The following is a 17,136-nucleotide window of genomic DNA, read 5'->3' on the forward strand; positions in this document are numbered from 1 at the left end:
AGGAACCAAAATTAATTTTCCCAAGTTTATTTTTCTCATATACCATGTATTTTTGCTTTATTAATAGCATAACTTTTAACCAATAAAAATTGGCTCCAGATCAAACATTCCTGTATGATATGATTGAATAGATGTTTCACTAACTACAAATGATATAGATCACCATTACATCTTGTGGAGATTCCTCAAATCTCCTTATTTGAGAAGTTAAGCACCTGATGCTTTCATCTTAGAATGTAATGCTGAGCCTTGTCCCTAATGAACAAACACCCAGAAATATTTGTCATGACTTTACATGTAGCTTTTCCCACATGTTTGAAAAAATTCCCCATCTGTTCTCTAGTTCTGATTTATAATTTCATCAGCACCTTGAGAAATGATGACCATATCCTTGACATGTGCTGTGCTTAGTCATTCAGTTATGCCTGAATCTTTGCGACCCATGGACTGTAGCCCTCCAGGCTCCTCTATCCATGGGGATTCTCCAGGCAAGGACACTGGAGTAGGTTGCCATGCCCTCCTCCAGGGAATCTTCCTAACCCAGGGATCAAACCCAGGTCTCCCACAAATATAATAAAAATTGCTTCTAAAATTTGTATTTTTCACAGTTTTTTCAAATCTCTCATAATTACACATAGGTTCTAATTAGAGTGCCAATTAAAGCTATGTTTGCTAAACATTAATAGACATTAATACTTCATAAACATTAATACTCCATTTCTGTGGATGGGTCCTATTGCCACCAACTGTCCTTTCATATCTCAAAATATGAAATGCAAATGATGTAGACTCTTTCTGTTTTGCCAGATCACATTTGTGTGAATGTTTTCAATTTCCCTAATGAGAAATAACTTTGAGAAAGAAAGGGTGATTTTGCCTATTCTTGCATCCATGTATCTGGAATATGCCAAAGGAAGGGAAGTCATGCGATGCTATGGTTGTTCCTCCTAACTGAATTTCAGTCATGACCACCACATTCAAAATATGACACTGAGCAAGGAAACCAAGATAGGATGTATAATTATATACCAGGACATCTGCAGTTTTCTTGCTTCCTTCCACTTGTCTATAACAGAAGTACCACCCTGATGTACAACAACATATAAAAACCTCACAGTGTTAAATACAATTTATTGAGCCCTTAGTGTCAATGAGGTGCCATTTGAGATGTGTATTACTTCAGTGCATCCTCACAAGAACCTAATGAAATGCATATTATCCTTACTTGACAGGCATGGCAGTGAGACTTGGAAAAGTTAAATGACTCTCCCCTGACACATACCAAAAACATGGTGTTGCTTGGATTTGAATTGAGACTTGTTTGACTCCAAATCCCATGATCTTACCCACTCTTCTATCTCAATCATATTTCATATCTTTCTGTCAGGGAGGTGCACAGGGAAAAAATGTATTTTGTGGTTCTCAGACTTTCTAAAAAGATTGAGTCCTCCCAGAAACTCTTAATTCTTGGTATAATAAGGCTAGGAAAAAATCTAGCACAAGCAACTAAAGAAAGAAACAATCTCAAGTAAAACAATTTAAAACTTAAAAATACTATGTAGTGAGAAAATAGTATGGCTATTCAAATTCAAAAAGCCATGGAAAGAGATCAGTAGTTGAAGGTCACTGATAGGGGACCATCCTTACAGCTATCTGGCAGCTTCACAGTCATCCACATTGACCACATATGTGCCTGAAGTCGAAGGTTTTCATTTAAAGGTTTCCACAAACAAATTGTTATAGTTCTAGGGAGAAATAATTCTAGGCTAATTTTAAAATTAACAATATGAATTACTCAATTTTTCCATTTTTCTTCTAAAATGAAAACTTGGAATATGATAGACTCTATGGATGTGCTCCATGCGGTAACTATTTTAAGTGTATATAACAGATCTAAGAACATAGACTTTTTTTTTTATCTGTGTTTATTCATGCCAAGAAATTCTCTTAAAGACTAAGTTTGGCACCTACCTTTAACACATAACTGGCACAGGTTCACCTTCCTTTGTAGTCTACAGACAGAAACTGTGTACAGGGCATGTTTCCCCACAAGATATTTTTTCAGAGTTTTAAGCTGGCAATCAAGCATTAAGCTTCTCTAAATTCTGGGCAGGTATGTAACTTTACAGGTATACAGTACTGCCTAAACATTGAAGAGAACTTTCTATGCATCCCCCTCTGTTAACAGAGCCATTTAATCCTATTCAGAAAGATGAGTCCATTTTAATCCTCCTTTGATTCTACAGATTAGGAGGAGGGGAAAATGAAAAATAAGGGATGAAGAAACAGGCATGGCTCTCAAGAAGCAAGACCATGTTTTTCAGGTTTTCCAGGATCAAATATTGTGTGTTAGAAAGGGTAGAAGCGATAAGAGCTGGAAAATGAATCCGTTTTACAACAGCATTCAGGAATTCAGCAAAGTGAGCTTTAATTTCAGATTTTTAAAACTGAGAGAGATTTCAGAGAATATATAGTATTTTTGCTTCTAATGGAAATGGAGGGCAAAATGCCCCAAACTCATTTAAAAAGTCCAAAGACTATTTATATGCTAGCTTGAGAAATCTTTAGCATCAAAACTCACCAGGTCATAGCTTTAGGGAACAGTATTCCAATCCCTAAGAAAGGCAATACCAAAGAATGCTCAAACTACCGCACAATTGCACTCATCTCACACACTAGTAAAGTAATGCTCAACATTCTCCAAGCCAGGCTTCAGCAATATGTGAACCGAGAACTTCCAGATGTTCAAGCTGGTTTTAGAAAACGCAGAGGAACCAGAGATCAAATTGCCAACATCTGCTGGATCATCGACAAAGCAAGAGAATTCCAGAAAAACATTTATTTCTGGTTTATTGATGATGCCAAAGCCTTTGACTGTGTGGATCACAATAAACTGTGGAAAATTCTGAAAGAGATAGGAATGTCAGACCACCTGACCTGCCTCTTGAGAAACCTATATGCAGGTCAGGAAGCAACAGTTAAAACTGGACATGGAACAACAGACTGGTTCCAAATAGGAAAAGGAGTACGTCAAGGCTGTATATTGTCACCCTGCTTATTTAACTTATATGCAGAGTGCATCATGAGAAACACTGGGCTGGATGAAGCACAAGCTGGAATCAAGATTGCCGGAAGAAATATCACTAACCTCAGATATGCAGATGACACCACCCTTATGGCAGGAGGTGAAGAGGAATTAAAAAGCCTCTTGATGAAAGTGAAAGAGGAGAGCAAAAATGTTCGCTTAAAGCTCAACATTCAGAAAACTAAGATCATGGCATCTGGTCCCATCGCCTCATGGCAAATAGATGGGGAGACAGTGGAAACAGTGTCAGACTTTATATTTTGGGGCTCCAAAATCACTGCAGATGGTGACTGCAGCCATGAAATTAAAAGACGCTTATTCCTTGGAAGGAAAGTTATGAGCAACCTAGATAGCATATTAAAAAACAGAGACATTACTTTGCCAACAAAGGTCCGTCTAGTCAAGGCTATGGTTGTTCCAGTGGTCATGTATGGATGTGAGAGTTGTACTGTGAAGAAAGCTGAGCACCAAAAAATTGATGCTTTTGAACTGTGGTGTTGGAGAAGACTCTTGGGAGTCCCTTGGACTGCAAGGAGATCCAACCAGTCCATCCTGAAGGAGATCAGTCCTGGGTGTTCATTGGAAGGACTGATGCTGAAGCTGAAACTCCAATACTTTGGCCATCTCATGAGAAGAGTTGACTCATTGGAAAAGACCCTGATGCTGGGAGGGGTTGGGGGCAGGAGGAGAAGGGGACGACAGAGGATGAGATGGCTGGATGGCATCACCGACTCGATGGGCATGAGTTTGAGTAAACTCCGGGAGTTTGTGATGGACAGGGAGGCCTGGCGTGCTGTGATTCATGGGGTCGCAAAGAGTCTGACACCACTGAGCGACTGAACTGAACTGAACTGATCTTCTTTTGTCCCCTATTGCCTTTAGGTACTCTTTGAACTAATAATCAGGAGTTATTTGAATGCTATTGCTTCACATCACTAAAAGTGTTTTAACACTGCGTAAGGGGATATCCCATAGTTTATGTACGTCAAACACAATTTATCAGCAAATTAAATTCAAGTATGCATGATAATTCATGAATAATTTGGAAGAAATGGTAACTACAGTATCAGTTTGGAACAAAACAAAAAAGTCAAATCTTACTTGGTATGATGGCACATGAAACACTTGGGCGCAAGCTGATAGTTGCTTGCATTTAACATTTTGAACACTGAATAATCTTCTGCCTTAATATGATAAAGCCTGCAGAGTCTTCCTTCCTGAAAAATTCTTAAAACTAACAAGGAATTTGTTAGTATACTGTATATATTTTGTTAGTATTTGTTAGTAAACTACATATACTATATATATAGTATATTATATAATATAGTACAGTATAGCATATAGTATATATTAGTATAATAACAAGTCTAGGATTTCTTTTTTTTTTTTTTATTTAGTCTAGGATTTCTTAACTACTTCTTTGCTCAAGGAAGAAAGAATGAAAAATAAAACACTTAAGATGAGATCTTTACTTGTTATATTTTGTCATAGAGCAAGTTTTTCAGATGGTAGAAGAAAAATTATAAAAGTATAAAAGTAAACATCACAATATATATTGTGTATATACAAAGATATATGTATGTACACCGTATGTCAAAGAGAGAAAGTATAGATATTCAATCTTATTGAATTCCTCACAACTTTCTACACTGGGGTATGCAGCACCTATTTTTCAGTGTTTTTTATCAAAATTTTCAAATTTAAAGTTGAATGTATGATACAATGAACATTGATCACCCACCATCCAGATTCAGAAACTGTTACTATTTGCATGCAGTACCTTAACACCATCTTTAAACATGGATAACTGGTCAAATCCCACCCCTGCCCCTGCCACACATATACACACACACTACTGGGATTAAAGTTACACCAGTTCCATATTTCCAGTGATAGGAACCTCGTTATCTCTTAATACCTTAAAATGTTCAATGACCACAATATTTTTTTCTTTCACTGAACTAAAATCTGCCTTCCTCAGATTTCTGCCTGTTTATTCTAGTTCTGTTCTTTGGAAAGACATGATCAAGATCTTTTCCTTCTTCTTTAAGCAGCCCTTCAAAATCCTCAAGTCACTCTCACAGCAGACTAACTCAGATACAAATCTGATCTTATAAACTGGGTACAGTGTGGGGGGAAGATAAGGATGATGTAAGGAGAGGAGGGGCTATAGTCCTTTTTAAAGGCTGGCATTTCCCCCCCCTCAGGCTTTGATAAGTAACATTTTCATTTTCACTTAGTTTGAAACAGTCTTAAATTTCAATTTTGTTATTGTCTTTAAATCATGAGCTCTTTTGAAGTGTATGTCTTCTTTTCCAAAAGAGAGTGATTTTTCTGGTGTTGTCATTATTATTGCTGCTGTTTCTATCTTACTTGCCTTGCAGTTAGAGAATATATTGCAATTTTTGTAGTTTATTTAGACGTAAGACCAGCATATAGTTATTTTCCATTAATGCTTTCTCAATATTTGAAAAGGCTATATATTCTGTACAGTGTTCTATATATGTCAGTTCAAAGTTTTTATCCATGTTATTCATATTTTCTATTCATTTTTGCAAATGTGTGTTTATTCTTTTAGTTACTGGGAAAGATTGTTAAAATCTTTTACTGTATATAGACATTTGCCCTTTAGTTTGATTCATGTTTGCTTTATCTATATTGAGGCTATGTGATTAAATGCAGTTACATTTAGAATTTCTACATTTTTCTGGTGAACTAAACTTTTATCATGCAGTTCAGTTCAGTTCAGTCGCTCAGTGGTGTCAGACTCTTTGCGACCCCATGAATCACAGCACGCCAGGCCTCCCTGTCCATCACAAACTCCCGGAGTTTACTCAAACTCATGCCCATCGAGTCGGTGATGCCATCCAGCCATCTCATCCTCTGTCGTCCCCTTCTCCTCCTGCCCCCAACCCCTCCCAGCATCAGGGTCTTTTCCAATGAGTCAACTCTTCTCATGAGATGGCCAAAGTATTGGAGTTTCAGCTTCAGCATCAGTCCTTCCAATGAACACCCAGGACTGATCTCCTTCAGGATGGACTGGTTGGATCTCCTTGCAGTCCAAGGGACTCCCAAGAGTCTTCTCCAACACCACAGTTCAAAAGCATCAATTTTTTGGTGCTCAGCTTTCTTCACAGTACAACTCTCACATCCATACATGACCACTGGAACAACCATAGCCTTGACTAGACGGACCTTTGTTGGCAAAGTAATGTCTCTGTTTTTTAATATGCTATCTAGGTTGCTCATAACTTTCCTTCCAAGGAATAAGCGTCTTTTAATTTCATGGCTGCAGTCACCATCTGCAGTGATTTTGGAGCCCCAAAAAATAAAGTCTGACACTGTTTCCACTGTCTCCCCATCTATTTGCCATGAGGCGATGGGACCAGATGCCATGATCTTAGTTTTCTGAATGTTGAGCTTTAAGCGAACATTTTTGCTCTCCTCTTTCACTTTCATCAAGAGGTTTTTTAGTTCCTCTTCACCTCCTGCCATAAGGGTGGTGTCATCTGCATATCTGAGGTTAGTGATATTTCTTCCGGCAATCTTGATTCCAGCTTGTGCTTCATCCAGCCCAGTGTTTCTCATGATGCACTCTGCATATAAGTTAAATAAGCAGGGTGACAATATACAGCCTTGACGTACTCCTTTTCCTATTTGGAACCAGTCTGTTGTTCCATGTCCAGTTTTAACTGTTGCTTCCTGACCTGCATATAGGTTTCTCAAGAGGCAGGTCAGGTGGTCTGACATTCCTATCTCTTTCAGAATTTTCCACAGTTTATTGTGATCCACACAGTCAAAGGCTTTGGCATCATCAATAAACCAGAAATAAATGTTTTTCTGGAATTCTCTTGCTTTGTCGATGATCCAGCAGATGTTGGCAATTTGATCTCTGGTTCCTCTGCGTTTTCTAAAACCAGCTTGAACATCTGGAAGTTCTCGGTTCACATATTGCTGAAGCCTGGCTTGGAGAATGTTGAGCATTACTTTACTAGTGTGTGAGATGAGTGCAATATTTTTTTTTATCCTTTCTAATCTTTTTTTCCTTAAAGTCAACTTTGTCTGATATTAATATTGCAAAGCCAACTTTTTTTGGTTAGTGTTTACATAGTATATTTTCCATCTTTTTCTTTAATCTACCTGTGTCCTTATATTTAAATCACTTCTCTTGAAATAGCATATTTGGGTTTTGTTTTAAGAACTTTTTGTTTTCATAAGAGCATTTAATTCACTTACCTCTAATGTAATTATTGATAAATTTAGGTTTAAGCTACCATTTTACTATTTGCCCTTTTTTTCATTCTGCATATTATTGTTTGTTTCTCTTTCCTTTCTTTTTTGCTTTCTAACTACAATGATGGACTATTTTGTATTATTCCATTCTCCCCTGTATTAGATTTGAGTTTTATACTCTTTTACTATTCCTTTAGTGCTTTCCCTAAGGAATACTTTAACATATACCCTTGACTTATCAAAGTCCAGAACAAATTGGTTTTATTTATTGGTTTTACCTCTTCCCAGACTATAGCAGGACTTTAAAATACTTAAACTCCATTTATATTCCTGCCAGCATATGCCCTTTATTCCCATGTATTTTAATTCTAATTTTTTATAAATCATGAAAGACTTTACTATTTTTATTTTATAAAGTCAGTATTCATTAAGATTTACACACATATTTATCCTTTCATTGCTTTTCATTGTGCTGAAATTTTGAATGAAAAACAAAAGGAAATTTAGTACAAATTTGGTGTCACACCCCTCATTCACTTCATCCTACCTATCCATTTGGAATTCAGAAAACTGTAAGGGCATTCAGGCATATGGGGAAACATTGTGCAGAAGCATCATAAGTACAGTGTAATGAAATGGGTAGGAAAGTACACACAAGAACGGAACATGCTCTGAAGGCAAGAGGCACAAAGATATACTTTATTTTCAAAGTCTTAGGCAGTTAATGATTTGGAGAAGTATTGCCAAGTTACATTCAGCAAATTTAGTAGTATGCCTCAATTTAGTGGGCCCAAAAGCTGTTTATTGTTAAATGAACAACAAGTATAATGTAATTGGCCTCATACAACTAGGAGGTCTTCAAGCCATGCTTGTTATAATTGGCATTGCCATAGCCAGCGGCTTATGTGACCTCAAGTGATGACTGGGCTGAAGGAGTAAGCCAGGAATGTGTGTGCCTTGGGTAGAGAGGCTGACTAATCTGGCCGTTAAGGCCTCAAGGACTGGGGCCAGGAGTCAAATCACAGTGGTCAGGGAAGGCATGGTGGACTCCTTTGAATGTACTCAGTCTCCAATCAGTTCATCACTCTCCAGTGGTGTGATCTGGAGCTGGAAATAGGAGGGAGGTGGGAGGGGCGAGATGAAGTAGTGGTGCACCAGAAAACACAATTGAAATATTAGTGCAAGTGTGGGAAAATCTTTCAGTCATGTCCAACTCTTTGTGACCCCATGGACATTGCCCACCAAACTCCTCTGTCCATGGAATTCTCCAGGCAAGAATACTGAAGTGGGTTGCCATTCCCTTCTCAGTCAAGGCAAAGGCATCCCCTAATAAGATGGGATCACAACTCCTCTGAAGGCCATTCAGTGTGAAGTAGGTCCTTGACATGTATGGGACGGGCTTGAACTTTCACACAGAATCCTTTATTCCTGGTACTGAGCCACCCTAGAACAAAGACTGACGGTGCTGCTTGTTTCAAAATAGTTTTACCTCCACTGTATTAATGACTGATTATAGATTAATGATTGATTGTAATACCATTCAAATACCAGGGTCATCTTTTCTCAAATATTTTTAATGGATTATTAAGTTTAAGAAGAAAAAAGAGAGTTTACCTGGATGTGACATATTCACAGAGATTCCAGAGAACACTCCTGACAATTAACAACCATTTATCAGTAGAAAATATATTTCCCTTAAGATTCTAAAAGCAATAAGCTTCACTTTGAAAGTGTGCAAAAAGAGCTAAAGAATGAGGATTAAGGTCTTTGAGTCCTTGCTTGCTGCCTTGTTTTGGCCTGATTGGTTCATTTAGTTTGTTTGTAGCAGAGATGAGTCACAAGTTGATCATTTATGTTTACCAGTTGATTTTCTCCCCCGCATATCATGAATGTTAGATATGAATTCATGAGGTTAGGCATGAACCTCATGTCTAATCTCATCCAACATCTTGCAAATGAACACCTCTAGACAGAGGAAGCTAGGTGAGAGAAGGTCATCTGTAGTGCAAATCCGCTATCGGGGCTGACAAGGCAACTCCAAGTACACGTACCATGACTTTTCCACATGGTAATAGCACATTTCAAGGTTCTGTTAGAACACAGTGCAGTACCAAGGACTTCCAGTACAGTTGATTCACTACTCTTCTAAAACGAACAAATGAACTATCTGGGAAGCTGATAATTCTTGATTTTGGTGATATTTTTGTTTATCATTTAAAGCACACCAAACTATTAACAATCTGTCTTGCCAGAACAGATAAGAATCTAGAACTATAAATCTACTGCTGGCCATCAACAAAGACAGTCCTCTTTTGTTACTCAATGTCAGTATTTATTTTCCCCACTAGAACTGCTTAGCTTGGGTGAATTCTAGCTGATAATTTCAGAAGGGTGAAAAGCTAACTAGAACTGGGCATCTGTCCCAGATAAATCTGATTCCAGTACTATTAAAGAAGCAGCAAGGGAAATAGAAAGTCTTTGACAAAAATTGTTGATAATTGGCTAAGAACTGGGGAGGGAAACGGAAGACTTGGAGAGCTATGAATGTTACTCCGATGGAGCAGAAAAATGCAAAGGAGGAATCAATGCCCTAATGATTAACAACCCTCTCTTTAATTCTAAGAAAAATTATATATTTATATTATATATAAGAAATATATATATATTTTTATATATGTATATATATACAATAGAACTTCTACTATCCAGAACTCTTAAGAAATAAGTTTTTCTAGAGACCTAAATTACAGAAGCAAAAGAGAAATCTTTCTTGACTCTGAGACTTCTCTGTTCTGTGTTACCTTGAGCAGGTCACTTACCAACCTACATTTCAGTGGCATCCTCCTGCCTCATCCAAAAATTGTGGATAATGAGACCATTATTCCACAGGATTGTTATTAGGATGAAATCAGAGGCTTGTAGGTCTGTTTCCTAAACAAATAATAGATGTTTAAATACTATTAAATATTTACCTATTTTTACACCAGTTAATTTTAGAATTTTAACAAATTTGTATATGAAGTCATATAAAATATTACACATCTTATCTTTAATCAGATTTCAGGCAACATAATATAATGCCTTTATTACTCAGGCTATCACTATCAATAGCCATTAATGGATAAAACAGCAATAAAATAGCAATGCCTCAGCACTTGCTGAAATAGATGCTACCTTCCAGGATTGTATTGAAAATAAGATTAATATCCAAAATAACTATAAGATCTTCACCCAATGAATCTCTTTTCTTCAAACAGTTTCATAGATTAAGTAGAAAGAGTACTTTGCTGGGAACTAATTTATTATCCTGTCACTATAGAAAAAAAAGAAAGAAAAAAGTAGAAAAGAAAGAAAGGGGGAGGGAGGGAGGGAGGGACAAAAGCAGCCAGGAGTAAAGTAACTCCTCCTTACAGCAAATATGAATCTTGACCTTTTTCTCCTACTTCACTCCATTTATGAGGTTAATTAGTATTGTCAGGGAAGACATAATAAGGTTTTAGATCCACAAAGATCATGAAATAGCAGCAACTTGAATTTAACCATTACCTTTTCTTTGCTATCAAATAATATTTATAGTGGCCCACTCAGAACTAGTAAAGATCTGGTTATTTTACTCTAAGGATTTATGGTCTGGAATTAAAAAGATGTATTTTGAAAATTCTGAACTTTTAAAAATCTTTGCATATCATTAAGGACAGACAGTCCATTTTACAGACAGAAACAGAAAAGAAATTGATGTCATGGCCCTAGATCACAGAGGCAGTGACAGAATAATAATTTCAGTCCCCTTATTCCTATTTCAGTGTATTCTCATCAAATACAACATCTGGTGAATGGTGGTTTATTACAAAGTAGTTCTAAATTATTCCCTTAATGTAAAGCAGCACAAGAAAAGTATAAGTGGTAATATAGAACATTTAAGGTACACAAAGTCTTTGCCCATGAAAACACACTGAAGTAACTCCATGTCGTGGTAAGTTATCAAATTATGGAAAGAACATTGCAAAGATTAAAATGTTGCATAAGAGAGAGAAAGCAGCATGAGTCAGGGGTTTGGGAAATATGAGTCATACTGAAGGGCAGGAGCCAAAAACATAGAGAATGAGGGCCTAAGCAGGGACTTAATGGACACCACAGAGATGTGGACACAGTTGCCTCTACTAACTCTGACAGAAAACCAAATATGCAATTCCATAGACTGGGGATCAGTGCGATAAAGAGGCTAGGAGTGAGAGCTGAGCGAAGATCAGCTGGATTATTTAACGCAGTGATGATGCCAAAGTCAGCAAGAGAGGGACCTACAATGGTATAAATCACTGGAAGGGAGAGTGTGGGCACATTTTTGAAAAATGAGGGAATCACCAAATATTGCCATTAGCTATTCTTAATACATTAGAATGATGAAATGTGAGTTGATTTATGTGTCGTGATATTTTAGGAAGCACATTCTATTATTTTGTACTTTGGTAATGTTTACATTAGGCTGTGTCTACATAGTTCAGAGCTGCTTCCTGTGGTGTTCAGTCTAAACTCTGATCACACCTTTGCTCTGTGCTCTGTGCCGTGCTCAGTCGTGTCCAGCTCTTTGCTGTCTAGCCCCATGGAATGTAGGCCGCCAGGCTCCTCTGTCCATGGGATTTTCCAGGCAAGAATACTGGAGTGGGTTGCCATTTCCTCCTCCAGGATATCTTCCCAAACCAGGGATGGAACCCACATCTCTTGCATCTCCTGCATTGGCAGATGGATTCTTTACCACTGTACCACCTGGGGAGCCCAATCACACCTTTAAAGCCTTGAATTTTGCTCATGAGTTGAGTTACCATTTTATGAGTGCCTTTAACCAGGCGCTGCACCAAACTCCTCATACACAGTACCTCCAGCCATGCTGACTCCAGCTGTTTGCCATTCTCATGCAAACTACTTCTATCTTATCAGCATTTTCTAATGTGATCTCCGTTCTGCTTAGAAATAGCCTCCTATTTCTTTTTCTTTTTAAATTTTTTTCACATGTGTTGTTTTATTTATTTTTGGCTGTGCTGGGTCTTCATTGCAGCACAGGCTTCTCTTTAGTTGCAGTGTGTGGGCTTCTCATTGCAGTGGCTCCTTTTGTTGTGGAGCACAGGCTTCAGGGTGTGTGAGCTTCAGTAGTCTGCAGCTTCTGGGCTCTAGAGCACAGGCTCAGTAGTTGTGGCACATGGGCTTATTTGCTTCATGGCATGTGAGATCTTCCCCTGACCAGGGACCAAAACCATATGTCTCCTGAATTGGCAGGCAGATTCTTTACCACTGAGCCACCAAGAAAACCCCTAGCCTCCTATTTCTGCCAGTCCACATACCTTACCTGTTTCAAAATGCAGCTCAAAATTCACCTCCTTGGGCCAGCCTTCCACCTCTGATGCTGCCTTTTTCTTTTCTAGCTTCTGTATTTCTCTACTCCGTTGCTTTATAGCCATTTCCATTTGCTGACATTTTGGTGTGTTTCTTACATTTTGCCTGTTACTCTGTCTTGTAAATGTTTAGTTCTGTGAGATAAAACACTGACCCTACTTTCTTTAAACTATAGGCATCCATTCTTAGCAAACAACCTTGATTCATTCTTCCATTTATTGTACAATTATGTCTTGAAAACCCATCATGTTTCATGGACTCTGTAAGGTTCTAGGAATACATAAAAAAAAGTAATACAAAGACCTTGTCCTCAAAGAACTTGGTTTCAAGGCCCAAGAAACGTGATAACTGTCTACCTAAAGAACCTAGTGAGCTGAACTGTCAAAGATAACTTACAAATCGTTTAAAAACAACACAAAAACTCCTCTCCCCGGAGTACTGTTTCCTAGATTATCAGGGAAACTGTGGCTGACCTGAGTAGTTTCCCTTATGAATAAAGAATTGCTTTTGTGAGTAAGGTATTCCCACCACAGAGGACTTTTATAAACATACCTGGGAAAGCCAGGTCTGCTGGTGCATCTGCACAGAGACGGATATTCTGCTTTGAGTTTCTAGCATAGTAGTATATTTTAGATGCATACAAGTAGAAAAGATAAGCATAAAAGAGTTTAACAATGTAAAATGATTTTTGCATGATTTTGTATACATGTGTGAATAAACAATAACAAGATCTCAAAGAACAACTTTCAAATTAATAAAACCATGTTATTTAAATAAACCAACAAATTTACAGTCTTATTGAAGATAGTTCAGGAAAATCTGGTTTATCTACACATCCTTCAGCATTACATAACTTGCAAAGAGAAAAGGAGATAAATATTCTAAACCCTAGTCAGAAAAGCCATAAAGGAAAATTTAGTCTGTTCATTTACTAGCAGATGCAGCTCAAGGTGTAAGATGAAGCATCCATTCAACTCCTTTGGAATAATTTCTTAAAGGGGATTTCATGCAATTGTGTTTTATTGAATTTCAGGGAGTTTTCCCATCTGAAAGAATTAAAACTAAAAGTGAATCCAGGTAAGTGGAAAGTATATTAAAAATATCACCAGTCAATCCTAGGTGAGGGAAATCCTGTTTCAGTTTTGTTTGTTATTGACAGAGAAAAGAATATAGTGGCAGTAGAGATGGTGGCATTTTATTTGCTTTTTGGGTTTTTTTTAATTGAATTACTTTAACTCACCTAATACTTTTATTAAATTATCCTTCTTAGAAGGTAAACAAACCTGGCTCTTAAAAAGGAACTGGTCCAGGGAGCACGACTTTTATGTATGAAACCTATTTAATGATATATTAATTCCACTGGAAATGTTAGCCTATTTATCAAAGAGAACTGAAGGGGACAAAAAAAAAAAAAAAAAAGAATAGGAAGGAAATCACATCAGGAATGCGATGGGGTGGAGGCAGTTTGCAAAGGGATGTCTCAGAAAGAAAAGCCACAGTCACTGGTGAGGCCTCCTTTAGAAAATGCAGCAGCCAACCCAAGCCCTTGATCTTCTGCCAGCATGTACTGAGGAAACTTGCCACATCTGAATCTCACATTGCTGTATCTCTCAGGGCTGTTATCACTGCAAATGCTGGCAAATGTTCTTGACATAAAACAATAGGAATTCTGCTGTCATTTCTGTATTAGCGAGTCATAAAGCTCTGAAGAAACCCCAGTAGACATGTTTTCATCAAGTGCATATGAGAAAATAATAAAAGACACACCAAAAAAAGCAGATAATTTCAAAGAAAGATTGCCGTACCTTTGCATAGTACTTAGAAAGGACAGAGTTGTAATCACTGATTTGAAAATAGTAATAAAAATTTTCAAAACAGACATAAAAATAATAACAAAAGTTTTGCCAGAACTTTAAACCCGGATAATAAGAATTATGTAAGTAGATGCTTTTATAGGTTATTATCCAATAAACAGCCAGGCACCCCTCGGGGATTCTTTATCTCCCCTCCCTCTTTCTCTTGGAAAGAATCCCTCTTGTCTTTTCCACACCCAGCTAACCAAAGCCGATATCTGAGGACAACTCTCTTATAACCTGAGCTTCCTACATTAATATACTGAGTAGTGTAAGTGCAGCAATTATGCTTGAAAATAAAGGAAGATGAAAGGCAATACACCTGGGGCAACTCTCTGAGCCTCTTAAAAGGAAGGCAGGATTTTGGAATAAATTCTAATTATTGATGGTTCATTTTCAGTACTGATTTTTGGCCCACTATTTCCTCCAAAGCACCTCCATGGGTCTACCACAGTGATGATTCAGACACCCCAAAACCTCTCTCAGTTTTTATGCAAAATCTGTCATCTAGGAATTACAAATTTTAGATATTTTTAAATGAAGCTTAGAGTCTTCAGTTGTTGAAGAATGCCAAAATTTCATAATCTTTTCATCTGTGCTATTTAACCTCATAAATATGAGAGATTCAAATGAATGCAAAGGTGACGTGGAGAAGGCAGAACTAAATTTCACTTATAAATTATTCCAATACGAGTGCACACACACAAATCCACATCATGTTTTTCCCCAGACTTTAAGCTTTTTATTTTGTATTGGGGTAGAGCCGATTAACAATGTTGTGGTAGTTTCAGGTAAACAGTGAAGGGACTATGCCATGCATATTCATGTTGATCTCAAACTGAACATTTTTTTACTTTTCTAGAACTAAATCTACCTACTCCTTAAGGTATATTTAGTAAATTATTTCAAGACATGAAATGCTTTGGTAAAATATGTATTTTAAACTACACCAGCCTATCTCTCCTAGAGGAATATGATTAAATTTAATCCCTTTTATTTTGAAATCTGCAATGAAAAGTTTATTCATCCATGTTATGCTAAAGTTTACACACACACACACAAAAAAAAACAGCAACAAGCAATGCATAATATTAAAGCTTGATTTTTACCTAGGTGTTAGGCAGATTTTTAGAGATTGGTCTAATAATTTTTAGAAATAATTAGAATATTTTATTATTTTATATTATTATATATTATATTATATATGTTGCATTATATTATATATTAATATATACAATATATATTATTATATATTATATATTTTATTATTTTTTAGAATAATTTTTAGAAATTATTTCAAATGTGATATATTAGGTGAAAAAGCAAGTATCATACAATTTAACATTTTAAAACACCCAAAACAATACCATATATGCTAATGGGTGCATATATGTTCAATGAATTATAAGAAAAAAATCTCAAGGAAGGATTCATACTTACCAGGATGGTAGTAGGTGGGTGGATAAAGGGATGAGAATAGAGTAAAGCTTTGGTTACACCTCCAGTGTTTCATTTCTTAACAAAACAAAGTGAACTGAAGCATGCATGGCAGAATGTAGTATTTGTTAAATCTATTAATAAGTGATATACAGTGGCATCTATGAAATTACTTTCTGAACATTTGAAATAATTTATCATTTTAAGCATTTCCAATAAAAGTATTACAGAGTAATGTTTTAAGAATAGAGTGAAAACTTGGTTTCTTTAAGAAAAATATGTCAAAAAAGATGGAGGAAATACCAACATCTCCACAGTCAACTCAAACTCTTTCTGTGCTCTTGTCTTTATCAGACATAGATGAATGCACTGCAGGGACACACAACTGTAGGGCCGATCAAGTGTGCATCAATTTACGAGGTTCCTTCACCTGTCAATGCCCTCCTGGGTATCAGAAGCGAGGAGAGCAGTGTGTAGGTAAGTACATCAGTGCAGTGAGCCAAGTCCTGTCTGGAGCGTCTTAATTGTTTAACCCTCAGGCCTTCAAGTCAAAGCACTCATCTTTATTTGCAGAATGATAATGCTTATCCTTTCATTGACTACCAACCCATTTTCCATATTAACGAGAACAAAACAACTTTATAGGTTAAGCATATTCTGGATATCAAAGTGTCAGTTACATCTTAGACTAAGCCAAAGCAGAAACTTAGGGTATGAGTGAGACCACAAAAGCAAAGAGGAAAATCATTTAAACTAGTTATTTGGTGTCCTCGCTCTAAAACACTGATGCCATGGGCTTCGTTCACTAGGTTTTAGTGTAACATAGCTCACAGAGCAAATGTGTGCTGTGTGTGTGCCCTGTCACTCAGTCATGTCCAACTCTTTGTGGCCCCACAAACTGTAGCCCACCAGGCTCCTCTGTCCATGGCATTTTCCAAGCAGGAATACTGGAGTGGGTTGCCATTTCCTACTCCAGGGGATCTTCCTGACCCAGGGATAGAAACTGCATCTCTTGCATCTCCTTTATTGGCAGGTGGATTCTTCACCACTGAGTCACCTGGGAAGCTCTATAGAGCAAATAGTAAGGTTCAAATCCCAGCTCCATCCCTAACTCACTTTGAGTCACTTAAATCCTCTGTG

General features: G+C 37.1%; 1 protein-coding gene across 2 annotated transcripts in view; it reads left to right on the forward strand.

The window, feature by feature from the left end:
* The window catches only part of EFEMP1 (EGF containing fibulin extracellular matrix protein 1), a 71,210-nt gene that overhangs the window by 36,946 nt on the left and 17,128 nt on the right, over positions 1-17,136 (forward strand). For both annotated transcript variants that reach the window (XM_061155408.1, XM_061155409.1), the window contains exon 5: positions 16,351-16,473. In XM_061155408.1, coding sequence (XP_061011391.1) covers positions 16,351-16,473 — 123 coding nt within the window. The remainder of the gene's footprint in view (positions 1-16,350; positions 16,474-17,136) is intronic.

The sequence above is a fragment of the Dama dama genome, chromosome 11 (genome assembly GCF_033118175.1).
Source record: "Dama dama isolate Ldn47 chromosome 11, ASM3311817v1, whole genome shotgun sequence".
NCBI lineage: Eukaryota > Metazoa > Chordata > Mammalia > Artiodactyla > Cervidae > Dama > Dama dama.